General features: G+C 38.2%; 1 protein-coding gene across 1 annotated transcript in view; it reads left to right on the plus strand.

The window, feature by feature from the left end:
* SHC4 (SHC adaptor protein 4) overlaps nt 1–20834 on the plus strand; it is a 171288-nt gene that overhangs the window by 77996 nt on the left and 72458 nt on the right. The window contains exons 3-4 of the mRNA XM_044660053.1: nt 8643–8706; nt 12767–12886. Coding sequence (XP_044515988.1) covers nt 8643–8706; nt 12767–12886 — 184 coding nt within the window. The remainder of the gene's footprint in view (nt 1–8642; nt 8707–12766; nt 12887–20834) is intronic.

Genomic DNA, 20834 nt, shown 5'->3' on the forward strand with positions numbered 1-20834 from the left:
ATGCCTGGAAAGCACTCCCTTTACATTTACCATCTCTTTAACCCTTGAAGAAATTTATGATCCTCCAATTATTAATGTTCTCTGTCTTCTTAAAATCCTTGGTATTCCCCTTCCTGTACACATGGTGTTTTTTCTCAATAGAGATTAAACTTCTTGAGGACAGGGACTATTTTCCTTTTTAAATCTCCCTTCCAAGCACTGGACTTTGAGTATAGTACTACTCCTCTAGTAGATGTTTGTTAAATTGGACTGAATCTTCTGTGAACCAAATGGCTGGGATCCTTCAAAAGCAACTGAAATACTAAGGAGGATTCCAGACAGAAGTGTCCTTATTTTATGGTTTGTAATTAATGTTGCTAAAATGAGGAACAAAAAAAACCCCTGGAGAATGGTTTGATTCATCTAGGGAAAAAAAAAGATGATAAATGGAAACTTCTTTTTTTTAGGCATAAAGAGGATGATTTCTCAAACATATAAGCTCATGAACCATCTGCTGATAACTTTGATGTTTGGGAAGTTTTTGTGATCTTGGGCAAATTATTTCATTTTCTTGGCCTCAGTTTCTTTATCTATAAAATGAGGGGCATGGTGTCTGATTCAGAGGTCCAAGAAAATAAAACTCTTTTGGAATTCCTTTGTTCTATTTCACTTATGAAACACTCACTCAAAGTGCAATTGTTCCTCCCACCATTATTTTTCTGCTGTAGTTTCTGAAATGGGCACTTTTTTCAAATTTGGTCTGTATTGCATCCTCCCACCAGCCATTCCCTCGGAGTCACTAGCTATTTTAGGCATGTGCAATCTTATTTTTTTGAACAATAGAATCAAAAATACATCCAAGGAAAACAAAAGCTCTAATGAAATATAAAATATACCAAACTTGTAATGCAAGTTGGTAAATATGATGTGTTCATTCCATTGCTGAGCTGTCTCATTATATATTACTCCTCTTCAGCATCCTGTGGTTCTGCAAAACTGGTCTTCCCACAGTTCCCCCAACAGCCCTTCGTCTCCCATCTCTGACCCTTTGCACTGGCTGTCCCCCTTGCCTAGAATGCACTACGTTTTTACTTTGGTCTCATAAATTCCTCCCTTCCTTTTCAAGACCCAAATCAAGTACCACCTTTCTCATACCTTCAAGTTTTAGTACCTTTCCTTGAAGACTTTCTTAAGTTTAACCTTGTTGTTGTTCAGTCATACCCTACTCTTCGTGACCCAGTGGACCAAACTACGCCAATACTGTCCATGGAGTTTTCTTGGCAAAGATAGAGTGGTTTGCCATTTCCTTCTCCAAGCTCATTTTACGATGAGTAAACTGAGGCAAACAGAGGTTAAGGGACTCGCCCAGGATCACAGGACTAGTTAAGTGCCTGAGGCCAAATTTGAACTCAAGTCTTCCTGATTCCAGGTCCAGTTCTCTATCCACTGAAGTATCTGGCTACCTCATCTATTTAAGTATTTGGCATTTATTCTGTGTATTTTTATTCTCTATATATTTTTCCTCAGTAGAATGAAACCTTAAGAGCAGTGGTTGTTCCTTCCTTCCTTTTTTTTTTTTTTTTTTTTTTTGTCTTTGCTCACCTAGTACCTACCACTGCCTGACATATCCAGTAAAAAATCAAGTGATAAATGCTTGTTGATAGAATGCTTGATCTCAGAGTAGGATAAAGGCTATAAACTCAGAACCAGCAGAAGAGATTTCCATTTGTCTTGTTTAAAAATTTAATATGGACACTGAAAGCTCAAAGGCCAGAGTTAAGATGGCAATGAGCGAATGAATGCTTCTCAACTTATGAATGGGCAGGTTTGAAGATGGATGGCTTTTATTTATAGCTTCATTTCTGGAAAGGGAGGGGGAGTAGATGGAAGAAGAGAAAGCAATCAGCCTTCCCTGCTTCCATTAAGGCACTGGTACCCGGGCCGTGGCTCTCACTCAGGAAGGGCAAATTCATAGTCAGAGGAGAAAATAAGGTAAGGAGGAAATTTGTTATTGATTTCTTTCCTTCTGTGAAATGACACAACTGTTCAATGGTTTGCAGGAGGGTAAGAGTCAATTGGGTTGCATTAGAGACCACCTTGAAATTCTGTTCCCTCCTGGTCCTTTGAAAACTTCCTTTCTTCCTCTAACCCGACAGTATCATGTAGTGTTCAATTCCTCTTCTGTGCCAAGCTGTGTGGGAGCTTTTATTCACGATGCCACTTAACGTTATTTTGCCTGTTTTCTAACTTCAGTCAAAACTGTATTTTATTCCCAGGCCATGAAGCTTTTTTCCTCTCTTCTGTAACAGGCCACTGGAAATCTGATGAGATGAGAGGGAATAATGAAGTGAATAATAAGCCTATTTATAGCTTCAGCCTCTGGTAGCAGAGCCATTTATCAGTAGCTAGACTTTGCTCTGCTCTCTCTGTTTGAACTATAGCAGAATTCCACCCAGCGGACTTTCCTGAGGAGAGTCATTTATCTAGAACTTGCCTTTCTATCTTTATACATTTGGGGTATGTTGAAGTCCTGAGAATTCTATTTCTCTAATAGTACCAAGTCATCTCTTGGGTCTATTTAAAGAGAGTCTAAAGCCTTAGGGCACACGAATTAATACCCACAGTGAAAGCTAGGTGCTGATTTTTGTCATTTTGAAAAAATGCTTGTGGAAGAATCAGGGAGTCAAGATTAATGCTCAAATAAATAGAGGCAGTGTCGTGGTGTGTGATGATGATAATAATAGCTTGCATTTGCACAGCACTGAGCACTGACATCCAATACCCTGTGACCTGAACAGTGAAAATTAATATCCCTATTTTGCAGAGGAGGGAAAAAAAGCATCTTAGATTTTTAGGGGAAATGACTCAGCCAAGGTCACAGTTACTAGGCAGCAGGTTTGAGTCTTCTGTTGTCTAATCCAGGGCTCTTTTCATCACACCATAGATGTTTGTTACCCAGTTTGGACAAGACTGCTGCTTTGAAAAGCACTTGGAAAGCTGGAGGAGGGGGAATGAGCCCTCATGATAACATTTCAGAAATATGGCGCCAGTGGATCAAAGACCATCCTGGTCTCAGCAGCATTTCCCACGTCTCAGAAATGGAGGATGTTATGATGATAATAACTAATATTTATGTAGCGCTTTTCCCACATTATCTAACTTGATACTCCCAGTAGTCTTGGGAACTAAATAGTTCAATGATTGTCTTCCCAATTTTATGGGAGAGAAAATTGAGGCAAAGAGAAAAAAAAACCATGACTTATTTAATACATAAAATGAATAGATGTCAGACTGAGAAATGGATCCTGGATGTAGAGGCTCCAAATTAGGCCAGCAGCCCCTTTTCCCCCATGGCAAAAATGTCTCCTTAAAACATATTTCTACAGCAAGCATCCCGTCAGTTATCCCCAGTGAACCAGGCAAAATCATTGTCATGGGCCCTGGCTACAAAGATGCAATGCTTGAGCTCACCAAGTCTATAATCTACCATGGCTGATAAGACAGGCACACAAATAAATTCAGCACAAACTAGGAGGTGACTCTTCTTGCCAGGAATTTGGGAAGCTCTCCCTGGGTATGTGCAGAGTAAATCAGGCTTGGTTCCTGGCCTTGTGGAGCTTAGGAAGAAGGGGATAAAACATACCAGCAAACGTGTCGTTGAGTCATTTTTCAATTGTGTCCGACTCTTCTTGACTCCCTTTGGGGTTTTCTTTCTTTTTTTTTTTTTCTAAACCCTTACCTTCCATCTTGCAGTCAATACTGAGTATTGGCTCCAAGGCAGAAGAGTGGTAAGGGTAGGCAATGGGGGTTAAGTGACTTGCCCAGGGTCACACAGCTGGGAAGTGTCTGAGGCCAGATTTGAACCTAGGACCTCCTGTCTCTAGGCCTGGCTCTCAATCCACTGAGCTACCCAGCTGGCCCCTTAGGGTTTTCTTAACAAAGATATTTGGAGCGGTTTGACATTTCCCCTCTAGATCATTTACGAGGCAAATAGTATGAAGTGACTTGCCCAAGATCACATAGCTAGTAATTATCTGAGATCAAGTTTGAACTTGGGAAGATGAGTCTTCCTGACTTCAAGCCTGGTGCTCTATATATTGCTTTTCTGAACTCTGATCATCCCAACCTGCTCCCATCCTCAGAGTGTGACCCCTGGGGAACAGGAAGCAAGCTAATATTTAGTGTGATTAGAGGGCTATTACAGGCAAGTAAGTGCTTTATACATTGCAAAAAAACTTTATGCAAAAGAGTATTTTAAATACCTTAAGAGAAATGGAGAGAGGAGGCTTTTTTAGGCTTTTGCAACAAAATGGTGCTGTGAGATCAGATAAAGGATAACTTGTTGGTACTATTCTTCTCCCCCTCATTAAAACTTCCTTTTTTATTTCTTCCCTTCTGTATTTCCTAAAGGATCTCCACTTGATAAACCAAACCACGTGAACCTTCTAATGAGTGAAAGCTGAAAAGCAGCTACTAGTACAAGCAAATGGTCACAGGACCTTCTGGAAACAATGCCTACCCAGGACAGGCAATGGTAAATGTTTAACAATCAGTGTACAGAAGAAAAAGAAGCAAATCCTTGTTTTATGGAGCAACTTCTTTGTTTAATCTGAATTATTGATACTTTTTCCATTACTTTCTTGATAATCTCTCCATCACTTTCTTAAGTCTAGAAATCAACAAAATAATAAATCAAGCTCTATTTTGTAGCATTTGCTGATTTCCAAAGCATAAATTGTTCCCACTGATATTTTAACAGTTCTGGTGAGAACCAATTGGAGATGACTCCAGTACTGTTGTGTGCCTTGACTTTGGAAGGGTCAGATGGGGACAAGTCAGGCTAAGGAGGGACAGAGCGGTGTCACAGCCTGAAGACTAGAGAATATATTGTGAGGCTGGACTAGCTGAGATCTCTTCCAACCCTGGGATTCTGAATGGGGTGGGGGGCTCCTGTAGTAACCCTCCAGTCACAGTAAAGATCAGGTGGCCTAGTGTCTGCCAGGGATCACACTCTGAGGATGGGAGCAGGTTTAACTGCTCAGAGTTCAGAAAAGCAATGCCAGGCTAGATCTGATGTCGAGGAGCTGTCATTGCTTGTGGCCTTACTAGCATAAATTAGTTATGAGTGTATATCTTGGATGTTTGTGGGGGCTGTTATCAAGAGAACAATTCAGGCTGAAATGGATGCTGGAGACTCCCACCAACTAAAGGTTAAAGGAAGAACTAAATGTTAAAGGAAGAAAATCCAAGGCAAGACCCTGTGGCACTGTGTACTGTAGATTTTCTTGCTTTCTCTCCTACACAAGAAGTGAGGTGAGGGGGGGCAGGTGAGTGACTTGGATTGAGAGCCAGACCTAGAGATGGGAGGTCCTGGGTTCAAATGTGACCTCAGACACTTTCTAGCTGGGTGACCCTGGGCAAGTCGCTTAACCCTTGTTGCCCAGACCTTCCTATTCTTCTGCCTTAGAACCAACACACAGTATAAAAGAAAAGGGTTTAAAAAAAAAAAAAAAGAAGAAGAAGTAAGGTTGCTCCAAGGCTGGTCTCTTTCCTCTTTCCATTCCCTATTCATTCATAGTCCTGACATTTAGTGGATCCTTGTGGAACTGCAACTAACCCACTTATCTTATTAGAATTCTACAGAGGGATTCTCCTACGGGAGGTAGATAGAGTACTGGGCCTTGATTCAGTTGAAATCTGGCTTTAGACACTTGCTAGCTTTGTGACAAGCTATTTCATCTCTGATTGCCTCATTTTCCTCATCTGTAAAATGGAGAAAATAACAAAGCTTCTCACAAGATTGTTTGTTGAAATGAAAAAGCATTCATAAAGTATTTAGCACATAGTTCCCAGTACATAGAAGATGTTTAATAAATGCTTTTTCTATTCCCCATTCCATGCTCCCACTTCCCTGCCTCTCTGTCCTCGCAGCATCTCAATCTTCTATTGCCACTGGTTTGGCCTCATAGGCAGCTCTGGCCTTTTCCACGGATGCTTTTCTACCAGATTACAGATGGCCTCAGGTCTTAAAAAAGGTACAATTCCAATGTCTAGAATCATAGACTCAGACTAGAACTTAGAGGTTGTCTACTACCTAAAGTATGAATCTTTTCTACAATAAAATCAACCAATTTGTCTTTCGGGTTGTCTGAATACTTTCAAGGATGGGGCAGCCCATTCCATCTGAGTCAAGTCCACAAGCATTTATTAAATGTCTGCTATGCGATTAGCATTGGGAGATAGAAAGAAAGACAAAGGACAACCCTTGTTCACATGGAGCTCATCGTCTGAGAAGGGACACTATATAAACAACAAAATACATATAAGTATGGTAAATTAGAGTTAACATAGAGGAAATGCACTGGCACTAAGGAGAAGGGAATTTTTGTTGAGGTAGGGAAGTTGAGAGCACAAATAAGAAAGGCCATTATTCCAGATTTGAGAGACAGTCAGGGAAAATGTCTGGAGTTAGGAGATGGAGGGTTTTGGGAGAGGAAAAGCAAAGAGGTCACTAGATCTCAGAGTAAGAGGGGAAGAATAAGGAACTGAATTGGATTAAATATATAGGGTTGCTTTTTCTGATATCCAGATTTTGGAAGGGATCTCAGATACCATCTAGTTTCATCTTGTCCTTCATAGGGGACACTCCCCTCCCCGCCACACACACAATGTTCTCAAGAAAGGGTTCATTCGGTCTCTGGGTGAACACATCCAATAAAGGGAAATCCATTACCCTAGGACAGTGATGGCAAACATTTTAGAACCTTTTAGGGACTATGTGCAGTGCCCCATCCTCTCCAAGATCAAGTGCCACCCCCACCTTATCCCAGATAGGGGAGGGAGAAAAGGAGGGGAGTGGCTCAAGCACTCCACTCAGGGGAGGGAGTAAGTGCAGAGGAGATGGGGAGGCATGGTGGAGAGGGGAAAGGGAGTAGCTCCACCCGAGTCCCTCACCTTTTCTAGTAATTAACTCTGTTGGGGACAGTGCATGTGCCCACAGAGAGATCTCTATGTGCCATCTTTGGCATGTGTGTCATAGGTTCACCATCACGGTCCTAGGAAATGAATTCATTTTTTGGACTTTAACTATTATAAAGTTTTCCTCTTCATAAAACTCAGAGAAGCGTCTTTGTAATCATATTTGCCAATTCTTTCAGCACTTTGACTTCATTGATTCTGCTTGACTGTCTCTTCAGTGTCTTTCTACCTTGAGCTTAACCATTTTTGGTCTATCCTATTCCATCCAAAGATCATACTCATTAGATAAAAAACTTGAAACAAAATTAGACTTCATTAGTTTATACTATTAGAAACTAAGATAACTATGATCTGGTCAGAAAATACAACTTTCAATTAATTTTTAAAAAATAAATGTTCATGTGAGATATAATACTATAATAACTCAATGCTACATTCAGGTCTGTAAGGATCCTTTGGGTTCATAGCTATTCAAATTGATGCTCTGAGCCCCAATTCTCTCTGAATTTCTCCCTTATGGCCATCTGCTCTATTAGTCACATGATCTCACATTGTAGTCATGAAAAAAAAATGGGCAAGTTACTTAGAATAGAAATGAAGGCTCAAATCAGGAAAATGTATTAGCAACAACCACTCTCAGTACCCATTGGCTCAAATCCAACCACTTCCCAATGCCCCTGGGAAAGATGTTTGTCTCAGCCCCAAATAGCTGATATCAGCTTGGTCCCTTACTCTGAGGGAGCAGGACACAGGAGGCTAATCACCTGCCTTCTGCAGGTTTATGAAAGGGGCTTCTTTTGGATACGGTCACTGTTGGTGCTCTCATTAATCCTGAATCTTCAGGAAACTGCTCACCGCAATAATACTGAGATCCTGGGAAAGCTGCTGCCTCTCTACCTGTCGATTCTGTTACAGAAAGGATGAACTCTTGCCAAGATGGGAAACACACAACTGCATTGAGTGCAAAGTCTGGCATTGTAAGCAGGAAAGGGAATCACAGTTTTCAAATATTCAAATAATCATTATGTGGATGAAGAATTAGAATTATTTTTATTTATATTTTTATTTATATGTATAAATATATTCATAAGTAAATATATTTATTTATATATTTATATTTTTACATTGGAAAGAACAACTAGGACCAATGTGAAGGGTAGATTTCAGCTCAATGTTTGAAAACACCTCTGACCCACTAGAGCTAATGGGCTACTTTGGGGGTGTGGGAAAGAAGACAGTGACTTTGTAATATCAAAGATCTTCAGGTAGAGGCTGAGTAACTATTTGTAGTGGATAGCATAGAAGGAATTTGTGTTAGAAAAAGGCTTGGTTGGGGGCAGCTAGGTGGTTCGGTGGATTGAGAGCTAGACCTAGAGACCTGAAGTCCTGGGTTCAAATTTGGCCTCAGATACTTCCTAGCTGTTTGACCCTGGGCAAGTCACCTAACCTCCAACTGGCTAGCCCTCACCTCTCTTTCACCTTGGAACCAATACACAGTATTGATTCTAAGACAGAAGGAAAAAGTTTTTAAAGAAAAAAAAAGGAAAAAATAAAGGGTTGGACCAGATGGTCTCTGAGGACCATTTCACCTCTAGAATTCTATGCTTTTATTCATGCTTGTGGTTGGGGTGTGTACGTAAGATGAAAGGTCAAACCTCTCATGGCTTTTGGTTTTTGTTCTGTAGGGAAGCAATAAGTCGCTTGTGTGAAGCTGTTCCAGGGGAAAATGGACCCATTAAAAGACGTAAGGTAAATAATAATTTGTTTTTCTTTTTGATATTTCTATGACTATTGGGTTGATTGGTCCAAAAGCATACTCTGTTCAATCAGTCACACATCACAAAGGACCCTTAACTAATAGCATCATGCTATACCAAGGCGCGTTCTCTCTGTCTGTCTGTCTGTCTGTCTGTCTCTCCCTCTCTCTTTCTCAATGTCTTCCTCTCCTTCCCTCCCTCCTCCCCTCTTCTTCTCTCTCTCTCTCCCTTTCTTTTTCTCTCCCTCTCCCTCTCTTCCTCCCTCCGTCCTTCTCTCTCTCCCTCTTTCCCTCTCTGTCTGTCTCTGTCTGTCTCTCTCCAACTATCTATCATCATCTTCCAGTGGGAATTCATCTAGAAAAGACCTTTTATTTGGGCACAGTAAAAGGTTAGCGATTTGAATAAAAGCCCATGTATTTGAAATTCCCATCATTAAATGACCCATTGGGGCATTCTGTATTCTCTTCCCAGTCTTTTTTGGGAAGTACTTCTTTTACCTGAGTCTATCCCATGAACCTATTAATCCTTTAGTAAGAAACAGAATGGCAGAGATTAGTAAGCCACATCCCCTTCATGATTTTTCCAAGAGCTTATCTTAGTGTCACTTAGAGCGGAGCAGATAAGCAAAAAGGGATTTTGAGAAAGTGGGGTAGAAATGGCCCTGAATTTGGAGTCCTATGTGGGTTTGAATTCCAGCTCAGTCACTTATCCTTTATACTGTCTTGGTGAGTCATTTCACTCTCTGGGCTTTCATCTCTTCCTTTGTAAAATGAGGGTGTTGGACTAAATGACCTCTGAGCCCTAAATCTCTTATCCTATGATTCTATGATACTATGACTCACAGCTCCTCTGGTGTGGCCCCCAGCTTGAGGCATCCATTTTTCATATCCTCTTCCTGCTCATCCCAGGCTCCTATGAATAGGCAACTTCATTTTACTGATCCCATTCAACAGACTCATTTATTTAACCCTTTCTCAACAAAGGAATAGCATCCTGTAAGACAGATAGCCTTGTATATGAATTTTTTAAAATCCCAAGAAAATACCACTCCCATTAAGGAAAAAACAAAGATAATGCACCCTGCTCTTCCCATAAGAAAGCAAACAAGTAGGAAAATAAATAGGAATGATAGTTTTTTTCTTTTTGCCTGAAATAATCCTTTCCCCTAACGAAAGGGACTAAAGTCTAGAATCAATTAGGTTTGACTAATTAATCTTTCTCTGCCCCCTTTCTTCCCCCCTTTAAATGTATTCTCTTTTTAATATATAGCCAGGTTTGGATGTTAGCATTCACCAGACCTTGATGTGGATGCTAGATAATTTAAAGTTTCATAATTGTTCAATAATCTAAAAAGGTTATGGTCCACTGGGTGGCATCATAGTGCAGGAGAAAGAATATAGGGTTAGGCTACAGGAGACCCAAGTTATAATACTCACTCTCTTATTAACTATGGGATTTAGAATCATAAAAATTTAGGACTGGGAGAGACCTTAAAACTCAACCCCTTCACTTTTATAGATGAAGAAATACAATGAATCACAAAAAAGGTAAAGTGACTTGCAAAGATCATAAAGATAGAATACTGGCAGGACCAGGTTTACCACCCTTTTGTTCTGATTTCCCAACCAGAAATTCAATGGCCTCTATCCAATCTATCTCATATCCTTCCCTTGAGGAAGTCTCTTAACCTCTCTACATTGGGTTTCCTCATTTTTTAAATAGGAATAGTAATGCTTCCTCCCCCAGCCCCTATCCTTATCCCCAAACAGCAGTTTATTTTAAAAGAATTAATGAGATTATCATACATATGTACATACATACATACATATAAACAAACAAATAAATAAATGGATAAATAAATGAATGTGTGTGTATATATATGGAGAAAGAGAGAGTGGGGGGAGATGGGGGATGGGAAAGAGAGAGAGAGAGAGAGAGAGAGAGAGAGAAAGCCATATAAACCTTAATGCCATATATACATTTTCATTTGGCAAAATGATGAAGTTTTCCAAGTTTGTATTTTATTCTAACTCCTAATTTGATTTGCATTCTTTCCCTGCTTCTGTGATTCTTCCTCCCATATGCTTTCAGATGCCAATTGTCTTCAGATATTGCACCTTCCTCACTTTTAAGGCTTATTTGTTAACAGATGCTCCAGTCATTTGTACTTTAGCATGAATGATTGTACTTAAATAACTCTTATAAGAATTTGCATTTTAAACCCTAGCTCTAATTAGGAAAGAAAATGTTAAAAAAAAAAATAAGCCTTACAGCATCGGTGGGGAGGTATGGAAGACGATATCCTGAGGGTCGAGGGGTCTTTACAGTAATTTATTTTCTATACACAGCCATGTCTCAAGGTTGTTGTGAGAAAGAACTCAACATAGTATATGTGAAAATGCTTTTAAAATTACAAAGTACCATATAAACATGAGCTATTGCTCATTATTATTGCTACATAAATTATATTTTAAAAACTAGCAGCAAAAAAAGAAGCTGTGGAAGTTCAGATGAGTGATTTGCAAATATTTAGTGAAATGATCAACATTGACATTAAATCTGTCTTTTCTATGTATTAATAGCCTGTCTTGCCTAGGACCATATGGCATAAGGAGAGGAAAGGAGATGGGCCAGGAGTTGTTTATGTGGCTTTCTGTGCACAACAGACTGCTACCTGGGATGAGCACGGGAGAATGTACTCATTCATTACCATTATTTACAATATGCTTAGTAATAAAAATAAAATATGAGTTCCTCTAATGGATGGCAGCCTGTGCAGAGAGTAGTTCAGCAATTTCCTATAAAAAGTCAAAGCAGGATCAACCATAAAACTTTCATTTCGCTCCTTCTCTACTATTGGCCCTTCTCAGGAGTTTTCTCTCCCACCCGTCCCCTCCTCCTAAGTACTCAGGGTTCTCAAACTGTCTAGCACCTTCTGCTCTTCCCACAGATCCCCACTTCAACCTACCTTTGCCCGGAAGTGTCTTATGCTCAGGATCTTTTTTTTTTTTTTTTTTTTGAGATTGACCACTTATCTAAATTTATCATTCCTCCAAGCCCTATTAGCTAATCTGATAAATCCATCCTAGTTTATGTATTCATGGGTGCTGAAGTGTTAATGGTAGCCCAGCTCCCGGCTAATACTTTGGACCTTTTGGAAATAATGTCTTAACTCATAGAAGTGATTGATGGTAGACTTTAAAGGGTGATGGAGATCTGTGGAGGGGTGTGGGTGGGAGGGGGTTATGGCACCCTTCCAGTCCAAGAGATAGCAGTCTACTCTACCATCCCATGCTGGGCCTTTGAGCCAAAGAACTAGAGGGCAGGGATAGCAATAAGATGTTTTTGGGAGGAGAAAAGGAGAAGGGCGAATTAATTGTCGAATATTCATCCATGAGCCCAGTAGGAGTGATTGATCAACAGAGATTCTGTGTTAATGGGGTACAAGAAATAGTAGAGGAGGAAAATAGGAGGAAGCTTATTCTTTGGACTTTTCTTTCTACCAGTATCCCGGCTGACTGAGTGGTCAGTACAGCTGGTCATGGCTCTAGTAAGTTGTTAAGCAGGCACTAACTAAGCTAATGCCAATCAAGAGTCCTGCCAAAAGCCGATGTCCGTTATTCTTTTTCCCTCTGCAGATTCGACCCCAGGAGAATCTGGTCTTCTGCAGGGCAGCCAAATGAATATACAGAGTCCCCTGTAGGTCTGAAAAAGCCGCCACCAAAGCAGACACACCACCAAAGCCTTCGATTGATACTTAACTGTGTCTTTTTCTCCCCCTTTGTAAATAATTGAGTTAGGGAAGGGATGGACTGAGGAACTTTTACCTTGGATCTGAGTGTTCGCAAATGAAGCAGCGCCCCAGTGTGGTCACAGCTCTGCTCTGAGGAGTCACTACATGGATTGTGAAATGATTTGGTTTCTTTAAAGTAAAATAGACTTTTATTTTAAATAAAGTAAAAAAAACCTGGACTTCTAGGGCACATTTATCGTCTTATTAGGCAACAAAATCTGCAACTGACATTGAATTTTTTCTTTCTTTTTCTTTAAAGCCTCCAGTTAAGTTTTTATCTTCTGTACTTGGCAGAAGTAACCTTCAGTTTTCTGGAATTAATATAAAACTGACCGTGTCAACATGTAGCCTTACTTTGATGAACATCGATACCCAGCAGGTAAGATCCTAGAGATAATTTTATTATAAGGTATTATTTAAGATACTAAGAAGTCATGTCTAAATTTATTCATTTCTCTTCTATAAATATCCCTTCATTCATTCATTTATTCAAAATTCAATGAGTATTTCTTAAATTCCTGAAGCGCTTCAATTCCTGTGCTAGGTGCTCTGCATACTCAGACAAAAAATGAAGTTGCTCCCTCTCTCAAGGAACTTACATTATACTATATTATTTCTAGAAGTAAAGGGGTAAATTAAATTTACTCATGGATGATGGAGGGAGACAGCCATGGAAACATATCAATTCTATAATATTATTATATTTATTTATGATTTATAGAATTTATTTTATTTATAATTTATGTGATACAATTTATTTATAAATATAATTTAGGGTTTATTTATATTACTATTTGTTTGATTATATTATATTAATAATTATATTATTTATAGAATATCAATTATATAAATGATAGTAATTAGTTATCATGTAGGGGATTCTTAATATAGAAACTATCTCCTCTAATGAAACACAATTGACTTAGTCGATAAGTTCTAAGAAAAACAGAAACTGAGTCACTTGCCCAGGGTCAAATGGCTATTCATTGTGATAAATGGGATTTGGACCCTGGTCTTACTGACTTCAAATATACCATTTTAACTCTACCAGGTGACCTATTTAACCAGTTATGATGGAAACATTTATTTTTGGTTATCATAAAGCATAGGATCCCTCTTTTTTCTTTTATTTAATACAGAGCTCTATATGCCCTAAACAAGTGAATGCTGAATAAATACCTTTTGACAATATCGGTGATGCTGATGACGTTTCAGAGGGAGAGAGAAAAACATTCTGCTTTTCACCTATCATTGACTTGTTTTAGAAGGGAAATTGAAGGCTGACTTACCCACCCTTTGTACCAGAAACCATGCTTTGAAAAGGTTACATTATTCATTTGCATTTCTCAAACCCAGGGACTTTTTAAGGCACAAATATGGATGCGTACTAGAGTTTTATAAAGCATTGTCCTCTTCTCATTAACAGCAATAGTTTTTCCCACTTCTTGCCAAGGAAAAGTATAATAAAATCAATTAATAGCATGTTTGAAGGATTTTTATTAATTTAATTTTCTAGTTAACTGAAAGTTTATCTTAAAATCCTTTTTCTTTCAGGCTCTATTGTTGAAAAGTTTTCTAAAAATGTTAATATAATATCCTGATTTTTGTATTAATTCATTCAACAAATACTTGGTGCTTATTACTTCTACTGCATACTCTTGGAGCTGAGGAAGACAAAGAGATAAATAAGATACAAAAGATGGTCTGAAAAGGGATTCTTAACCTTGGGTCTGTCAACTTGTTTTTTAAAAAATATTTTCATAACAGTTGTTCAATATAAGTGGTTTCCTTCATATTCAGTCATTCAGCCAATAAGCATTTATTAACCACACTTATTATGTCAGCCACTGGGTTAAGCAATTGGGATACAAAAAGGCAAAAACCAAACCAAAACAACAACAAAAAACCAGTCCCTGTTCTCAGGAAACTCTCATTCTAATAGAGGAGACAACTTGCAAACAACTATGTTCAAACAAGATGTACACAAGAAAAGTTGGAGGTAATAGAGGGAAGGCCATACAACTGTTTAATGAAAAAATCATGGAAAAGTAGAAAAGATGCTGGCTTTGGAGTCAGAAGACTTGGTTTAAATCTATGTGATGCTGAGCAAGTAACTTCACCTCCCTAAGCCTCAGTTTCCTAATTTATAAAATGGAGAAGATTAGATTAGATGATTTCTGAAGTCCTGTCCAGCTATACTATGATCTGGGCTTTTGATTTCATCAATGTTGGGAATTCTTTCTGTAGATATAGGCAACTATCTGTAGACAAGCAACTTCTAAGATTAAGGAAGACTGGCAAAGGCTTATAGCAGAAGAGACTTTTTGGTGAAACCTGAAGGAAATCAGGAAAGCTAGGAGGCAGACATTAAGAGGGACAACATTCCTGGCATGGGGATAGCTGATAAAAACATTTTGTTATTTGTGGATTCTGCCCATTCAGATTTATTCATATTCTATTCTGAATTATTTTTTTCTGAATCTGAATTTAAAATTTATTTGCAATCTTCAATATTGCAAAATCTAAAATTTATTTGCAAACTCAATACTCATGACACTTTTGTATCTTCTTCAGCAAAAATTTTGAATCACCTAGTGTACATGTTTTCAGCTGAGGCTGAACAAGGCAAGCTTCGCCTGCTTGTTTTAGCTTGTGTAAACACGTGCCTTTTTCATGGTCTATTTAATAGTGCTGTATTTTTCATATATTTATACTAGTTGGTGATTTTGCTATTTAAAATGTCCCCCCAAACATAGTGTTGAAATGCTGTCTAGTGTTTCTATGTAGAAGAAGGGCTCTGATGTCCTTTGGATGTGCTAGATAAGTGTCATTCTGGCATGAGTTTTATAGTACATTTGACATGAGTTCAATATTAATGAATCAACAATATAGAACATCTAGAAAAAGGAAAAGGAAATTCACCAATCTAATGCAAGATCATTCCAGAAAGTACTAAAGTAAATGTGACCAGGGGCTTGCAAGAACCTAATCCTCTAGTCTCCCTAAGCAATGGAGAAATGGTTCAGTATTTGCTAATTTAGTATTTGCAATAACTTTAGAGAACATAACCACCACGAATGATGAGAAATGGCCATACTTTATGTTATATGTTTAAAAATATTACTCTGAGAAGGGATTTTTAGATTTCACCAACTATGAAATATACAAAAAAAATGAAGAACTCGTGGATAAAATATGTTTACGTAGGACACAGAGGCAAGGTAGAATTTGATAATTACATCAGAGTTGAAAGTAGGCAAAAATCCCTTCTTGAATTTTCAGAAGAGTAAGAGACATTTTATAAATTCTTGGAGTTTCTATGTTTCATTTGAAGGGAGTTTGGGAAGCTAAGAGGCAGACGTTAAGAGAGAGAACATTCTCAGGATAGAGATAGGTGATAAAATCATTCATTTTGTGATCTGTGTACAGTTGATCCTTATTATTTATAGATTCCATATTTTAAAAATCTGCCTGTACACTAAAATTTATTTGCAAACTCAGTACTCATGGCACTTTTGTAGAATTCCTTAGCAAAAAATTTGACAAAGTTAGAGTTGGAAGTGTGAGTAGGATTTCAATTAGAAAAATGATAGGAAGATGGATATGGAAGGCATTGTAAGTAAAGGAAGAGTGTAATCAAAGATATCATGTAAGAAAGAAAAAGACATAATCAAGAAATGACAGAGTCCAGTCTGCCTGGCATATAGATATATGAAAAAGAATCAAGGGAGCTAATGCTAAAAAGGAGATTGAGGCCAGACTGGGAAACCAGGATGAATTTATAAATTTTATTTAATTCATTTATTATTTACTGAATTTATTCAGTAGCTAATGGGGATCAATGGAAAATTGTTTGTTATATTTGTCAATAGTCAGGATCTAGCAATAGTATATAGGATGGACTGGAGGAAAAAGAGCCTGGAAGAATGACAAATATTTTGGAAGCTGTTAAAATAATAAGGGTTAAATAAGTTCTGATCTAGGGTCCTGGCAGGGGTGAATGAATGAGAGCAGATGGAGGGGAATGATATTAATGATGTAGTGTCAGCAAGAGTAGAATATAACATAATTGAATACTCTATTGATCATTCAGGATACTGCCATGGCTCAGAAGCAACAGAATGAGTTTCAGTTCTTACTCTCTAGTTGTAGAGATACAGAAGCTATAGAATATTAGGTTCAAAGTCCTTTGGGAAGTTATTTTTAGTATTAAATTGCTAATATCAGGTTGTTTTCTTGTGATTTTTTTTTCTTTCCTAAAAGCTGAGTAGAAAAGAAAATTCTAATTAATTGAGGGCTTTGCTTTTTAGGAAGATCATCAAGGTAATGAAGGACCTATAGATTAGGCTATATTAAAATTAGCTTGGAGAAGTGAACACTTGGGGTGAGAGGAACATAGCGGCTGTCAAAATATTTAAAGGTTTGTCTATGGAAGAGAGATTAGTTTTGTTCCATTTGGTCCCAGAATGAGATAGAAGTAGGAACAATGGGAAGAAGTTATAGAAAGGCAAATTATAGGTTCAAAGTGAGGAAACATGTTTTAATAATTAGAGCTCTCTGAAAGTAGGATGGGTTCTCTCTAGAGACAATGGAATCCTATGCACTGGAGGTGCTCAAGTACTACTTGAGTAGTACAAACTGTATCTGCGTTAGATACAGTTTGGACTGGATAGTCTCGCATTCTTTCCAGCTCTGAGATTTGGAGATAGTTTGCTTACATTCAATCTGGATTTTACTTTATTAAGTCCAGTGAACTATTTATTCTCACTTGGGGTGGGGGACAATCTAGTGAAAGTTTTTGTGTATGTTTATTCAATCATTGAACAAACATTAATAAACCATCATCATTGAGTTGTTATTGCCCACTCATTCTTTTTACTAGGACTTTCCCATATACTTGAACTCTAGAAAAAAATACACTAATACAGTTCTGTTGGTAACACTTTATACCACAGCTACATTAACTTTTAACTTCTACTTTTCACTTGAGGATTCTCATTCTGGCTTAATGTGCCAATGAAAGAAAAACAACAACAACAACAACAACAAAAACCAACAGCACCTGAATGTGTGGTGTGTAAGATAGCTTGGGGAAAAGAAACTTGGAGAAACAAGGTCAAAATACCAATCTCTCATCCTGTCTGTCTGGATATTGATTAGCCAAGAGAGTTGAGATCATTGTTACAAGGCCAGCGTGACATCTAGTCCTTGCTTACATGATGCCAAACATCTGGATAAAAAGTGAAAAATGCAGTCAGTCATCCAGATGTTTTGTCTACACGACGTCTGTACATTTGGAAACATTCAGGGGATTGGCTGAATTTCTCACTTTTCACACAAACAGCTGTTTGGCATCTGGCAGGGAGAGTCTTGTCTTCGTTATGTGGTCTCATTGACAGAGTCTGGGGGCCCTCAGTAATCGACTCCAGAGGATTACGTGGTGGAAGGGAAGGGTGCAGGGTTAGAGCACATATGGAGACATCCAGAGAGAGCTTCGATCTTGGGGGACCATATTTCTTTTCATGAACCCTTTTTCACATCCAATGAGGTGATTAGGAATTCAGGAGTATGAATGTGGTTGTCACTATTTCTAGTACTACCTCATCTTTTCCCTTTTTCCCACCCCATTCTCCTCTGAATCCATGCCACAAGCGGCCATCTCTGGGAGCAAAAGGAGAAGGGGACAGTGGCTGCTATTGCTGAAGTCCTTTCTAAGTCACTGCTCCTGATAGAGGGACTGGGGGCTCCTTACACTGGTGGGTTTGGGGAAGGGATTTTTCCCATGTCTGCTGATGGGAATTTAAGGATACAACTCAAGTCAGGCAGACTGTCAAAACTGTCAGATCCAAAAAGTGAGGCACTTTTGTAATTGTTTTAGATTTTTTGCTGGCCTGAGGGGAAAGTTATTGGGAAATATAGCAGGTGGCTTTAGTTACTCCACTTCAAGAAACCCATAAAAGAGTTTTAACAAGGGGTGGAGGAGGGTCCCAAGGAATGGCAATTAGAATGGTACAAGTGTTGAAGCAGCTGCCATATGAAGACTAAAAGGGAAAAACAAAAGCCAACTCCCCCCCAAATATTTAGACTCCTCAGTTTGGTGAGAATGAAGACAGAATTATAGAGAACTGAGTCCAATTTATAAGAATACAAGGCATTCTCCAAATGGCCAAAAGACATGAACAGACAGTTCTCCAATGAAGAAATGAAAACTATCTTTAGTCATATGAAAAAATCCTCCAAATCACTATTAATTGGAGAAATGCAAACTAAAACAACTCTGAGGTACCACTTCATACCTATCAGACTGGCTAATATGACAAAAAACAGAAAATGGTAAATGCTGGAGGGGATGTGAGAAAATTGGGGCACTAATACACTCTTGGTGGAGCTATGAACTGATGAAACCATTCTGGAGAGCAATCTGGAATCATGTCCAAAGGACCATAAAACTGCATATCCTTTGACCCAGAAATACCACTACAAGACCTATATCCCAAAGAGTTCAATGAAAGGGGGAAAAGACCTCTATGCACAAAAATGTTTATAGCAGCTCTTTTTGAGGATGGTAAAAAATTGGAACTGAAGGGATGTCTATCAACTGGGGAATAGCCAAACACGTTATGGTATATGATTATAATGGAATATTATTGTGCCATAAGAAATGATGAATAAGATAGTCACAAAAACAATCTGGAAAGATTAATATGAAGTGAGGCAAAATGAAGTGAGCAGAACCAGGAGACTATTGTACATGTATGGCAATCACATGAGAATGAATTAACTATTATCAGCAATGCAAGGATCTGAGATAACTCCAAGGGAATCATGGCAAAAAATAAAAAAAAAAAGGCTATCCATGACCATAAAAGGAACTGATAGAGGCTGAATGTAGACTGAAGCATGCCATTCTTCACTTTATTTCCTTTCATGAATTCTTCTCTAGTAAAAACAATATGCGTCTTCTTTCACAACATGACAAACAGGAAATATACATTGTGTGATAGCACATATAGAACCTATATTATATTACCTTTTTTCTTGAAGGGGGAGAGTGGAAGGGAGGGAGAGAACTTGGATGGAAGAATGCCAGAAAATTATTAAAACAGTATCTAGGGGCAGCTGGGTAGCTCAGTGGAGTGAGAGTCAGGCCTAGAGACAGGAGGTCCTAGGTTCAAACCCGGCCTCAGCCACTTCCCAGCTGTGTGACCCCCATTGCCCACCCTTACCAATCTTCCACCTATGAGAAATACACCAAAGTACAAGGGTTAAAAATTAAAAAAAATAAAAAAATAAAAAAAAACAGTATCTACATGTAATCTGGAAAAACTATAAAATAAATTTTAAAAAGAATGAAGAAAGAGAAAAAATAAGATCAAAACTATTGAGATTGTGAAAGGCATAGATAATATGAAATGGATTTCTTCATCCAGTCCCCAAAAGTTAGAACTGTGGACAGATCTGAATGATTCAGATGTAATTTCAAGACAAATAAAAAGAAACTATTCAAACTTTGGAGAGCTCATTTAGCTTAAAATATAAATAAATTCAAGAATGATTTATGAAAACTAATAGATGGAAGACAGATGATGAGACAGTGGAAGGATGTGGATTTTGAATCATAGGATATGGTTTGAAGGCTGGCTTTGCCATTTAAGCACCTACATGATTCTAGAGAAGTCAGTTTATCTCCATGGACCTCAATTTCATCATTTGCAAAATGAAAGAGGTTGGAGTAGATGACCCCTAAGGTCCCTTCCAGATAGAAATCTATGACCCTGACCTATGATTTCATTAGCATTGGGAATTCTTTTTCTAGATGAAGACTGGCCAGTCTTATGAAAAATCTTGGAGGGCTGCCTGGGAGACCAAGAGTGATCTGTCCATGGTAACACAGCCAATATTTATCAGAGGCAGGATGTGAACCCAAATCTTCCTGATTCTAAAGTCAGTCTTCTAGGAGCTATGTTGCACTGCCCTTCCATAAAAGATGAATGTAAGCAATAGGCTATATGTTCTGTGTACATCTTAACCTGTAAAGAGGACATCATAGAGGCAAACACCACATTAAAAAAAAAGGTCTCATGTTACCAGTGTCAAAAATATAAAATTTTCTTTATTTAAAAAAAGTATTATCCTTAAAATTATCCATATTAATGTGGAAAACACATTTCTTAAAATATTTCTACACAAATGTTCACTTGATTACTGAGAGCAGCCTATTACAATGAGGTAATACTGCATATATCCTTAATCCAAGTGACATATCCTTATCAAGTGACATTAATTGAAATTTTAGGCCTCAAAGCAAAAGTTTCAGAAAAAGCTTA

Source organism: Gracilinanus agilis, chromosome 2 (assembly GCF_016433145.1).
Source record: "Gracilinanus agilis isolate LMUSP501 chromosome 2, AgileGrace, whole genome shotgun sequence".
Classification (NCBI taxonomy): domain Eukaryota; kingdom Metazoa; phylum Chordata; class Mammalia; order Didelphimorphia; family Didelphidae; genus Gracilinanus; species Gracilinanus agilis.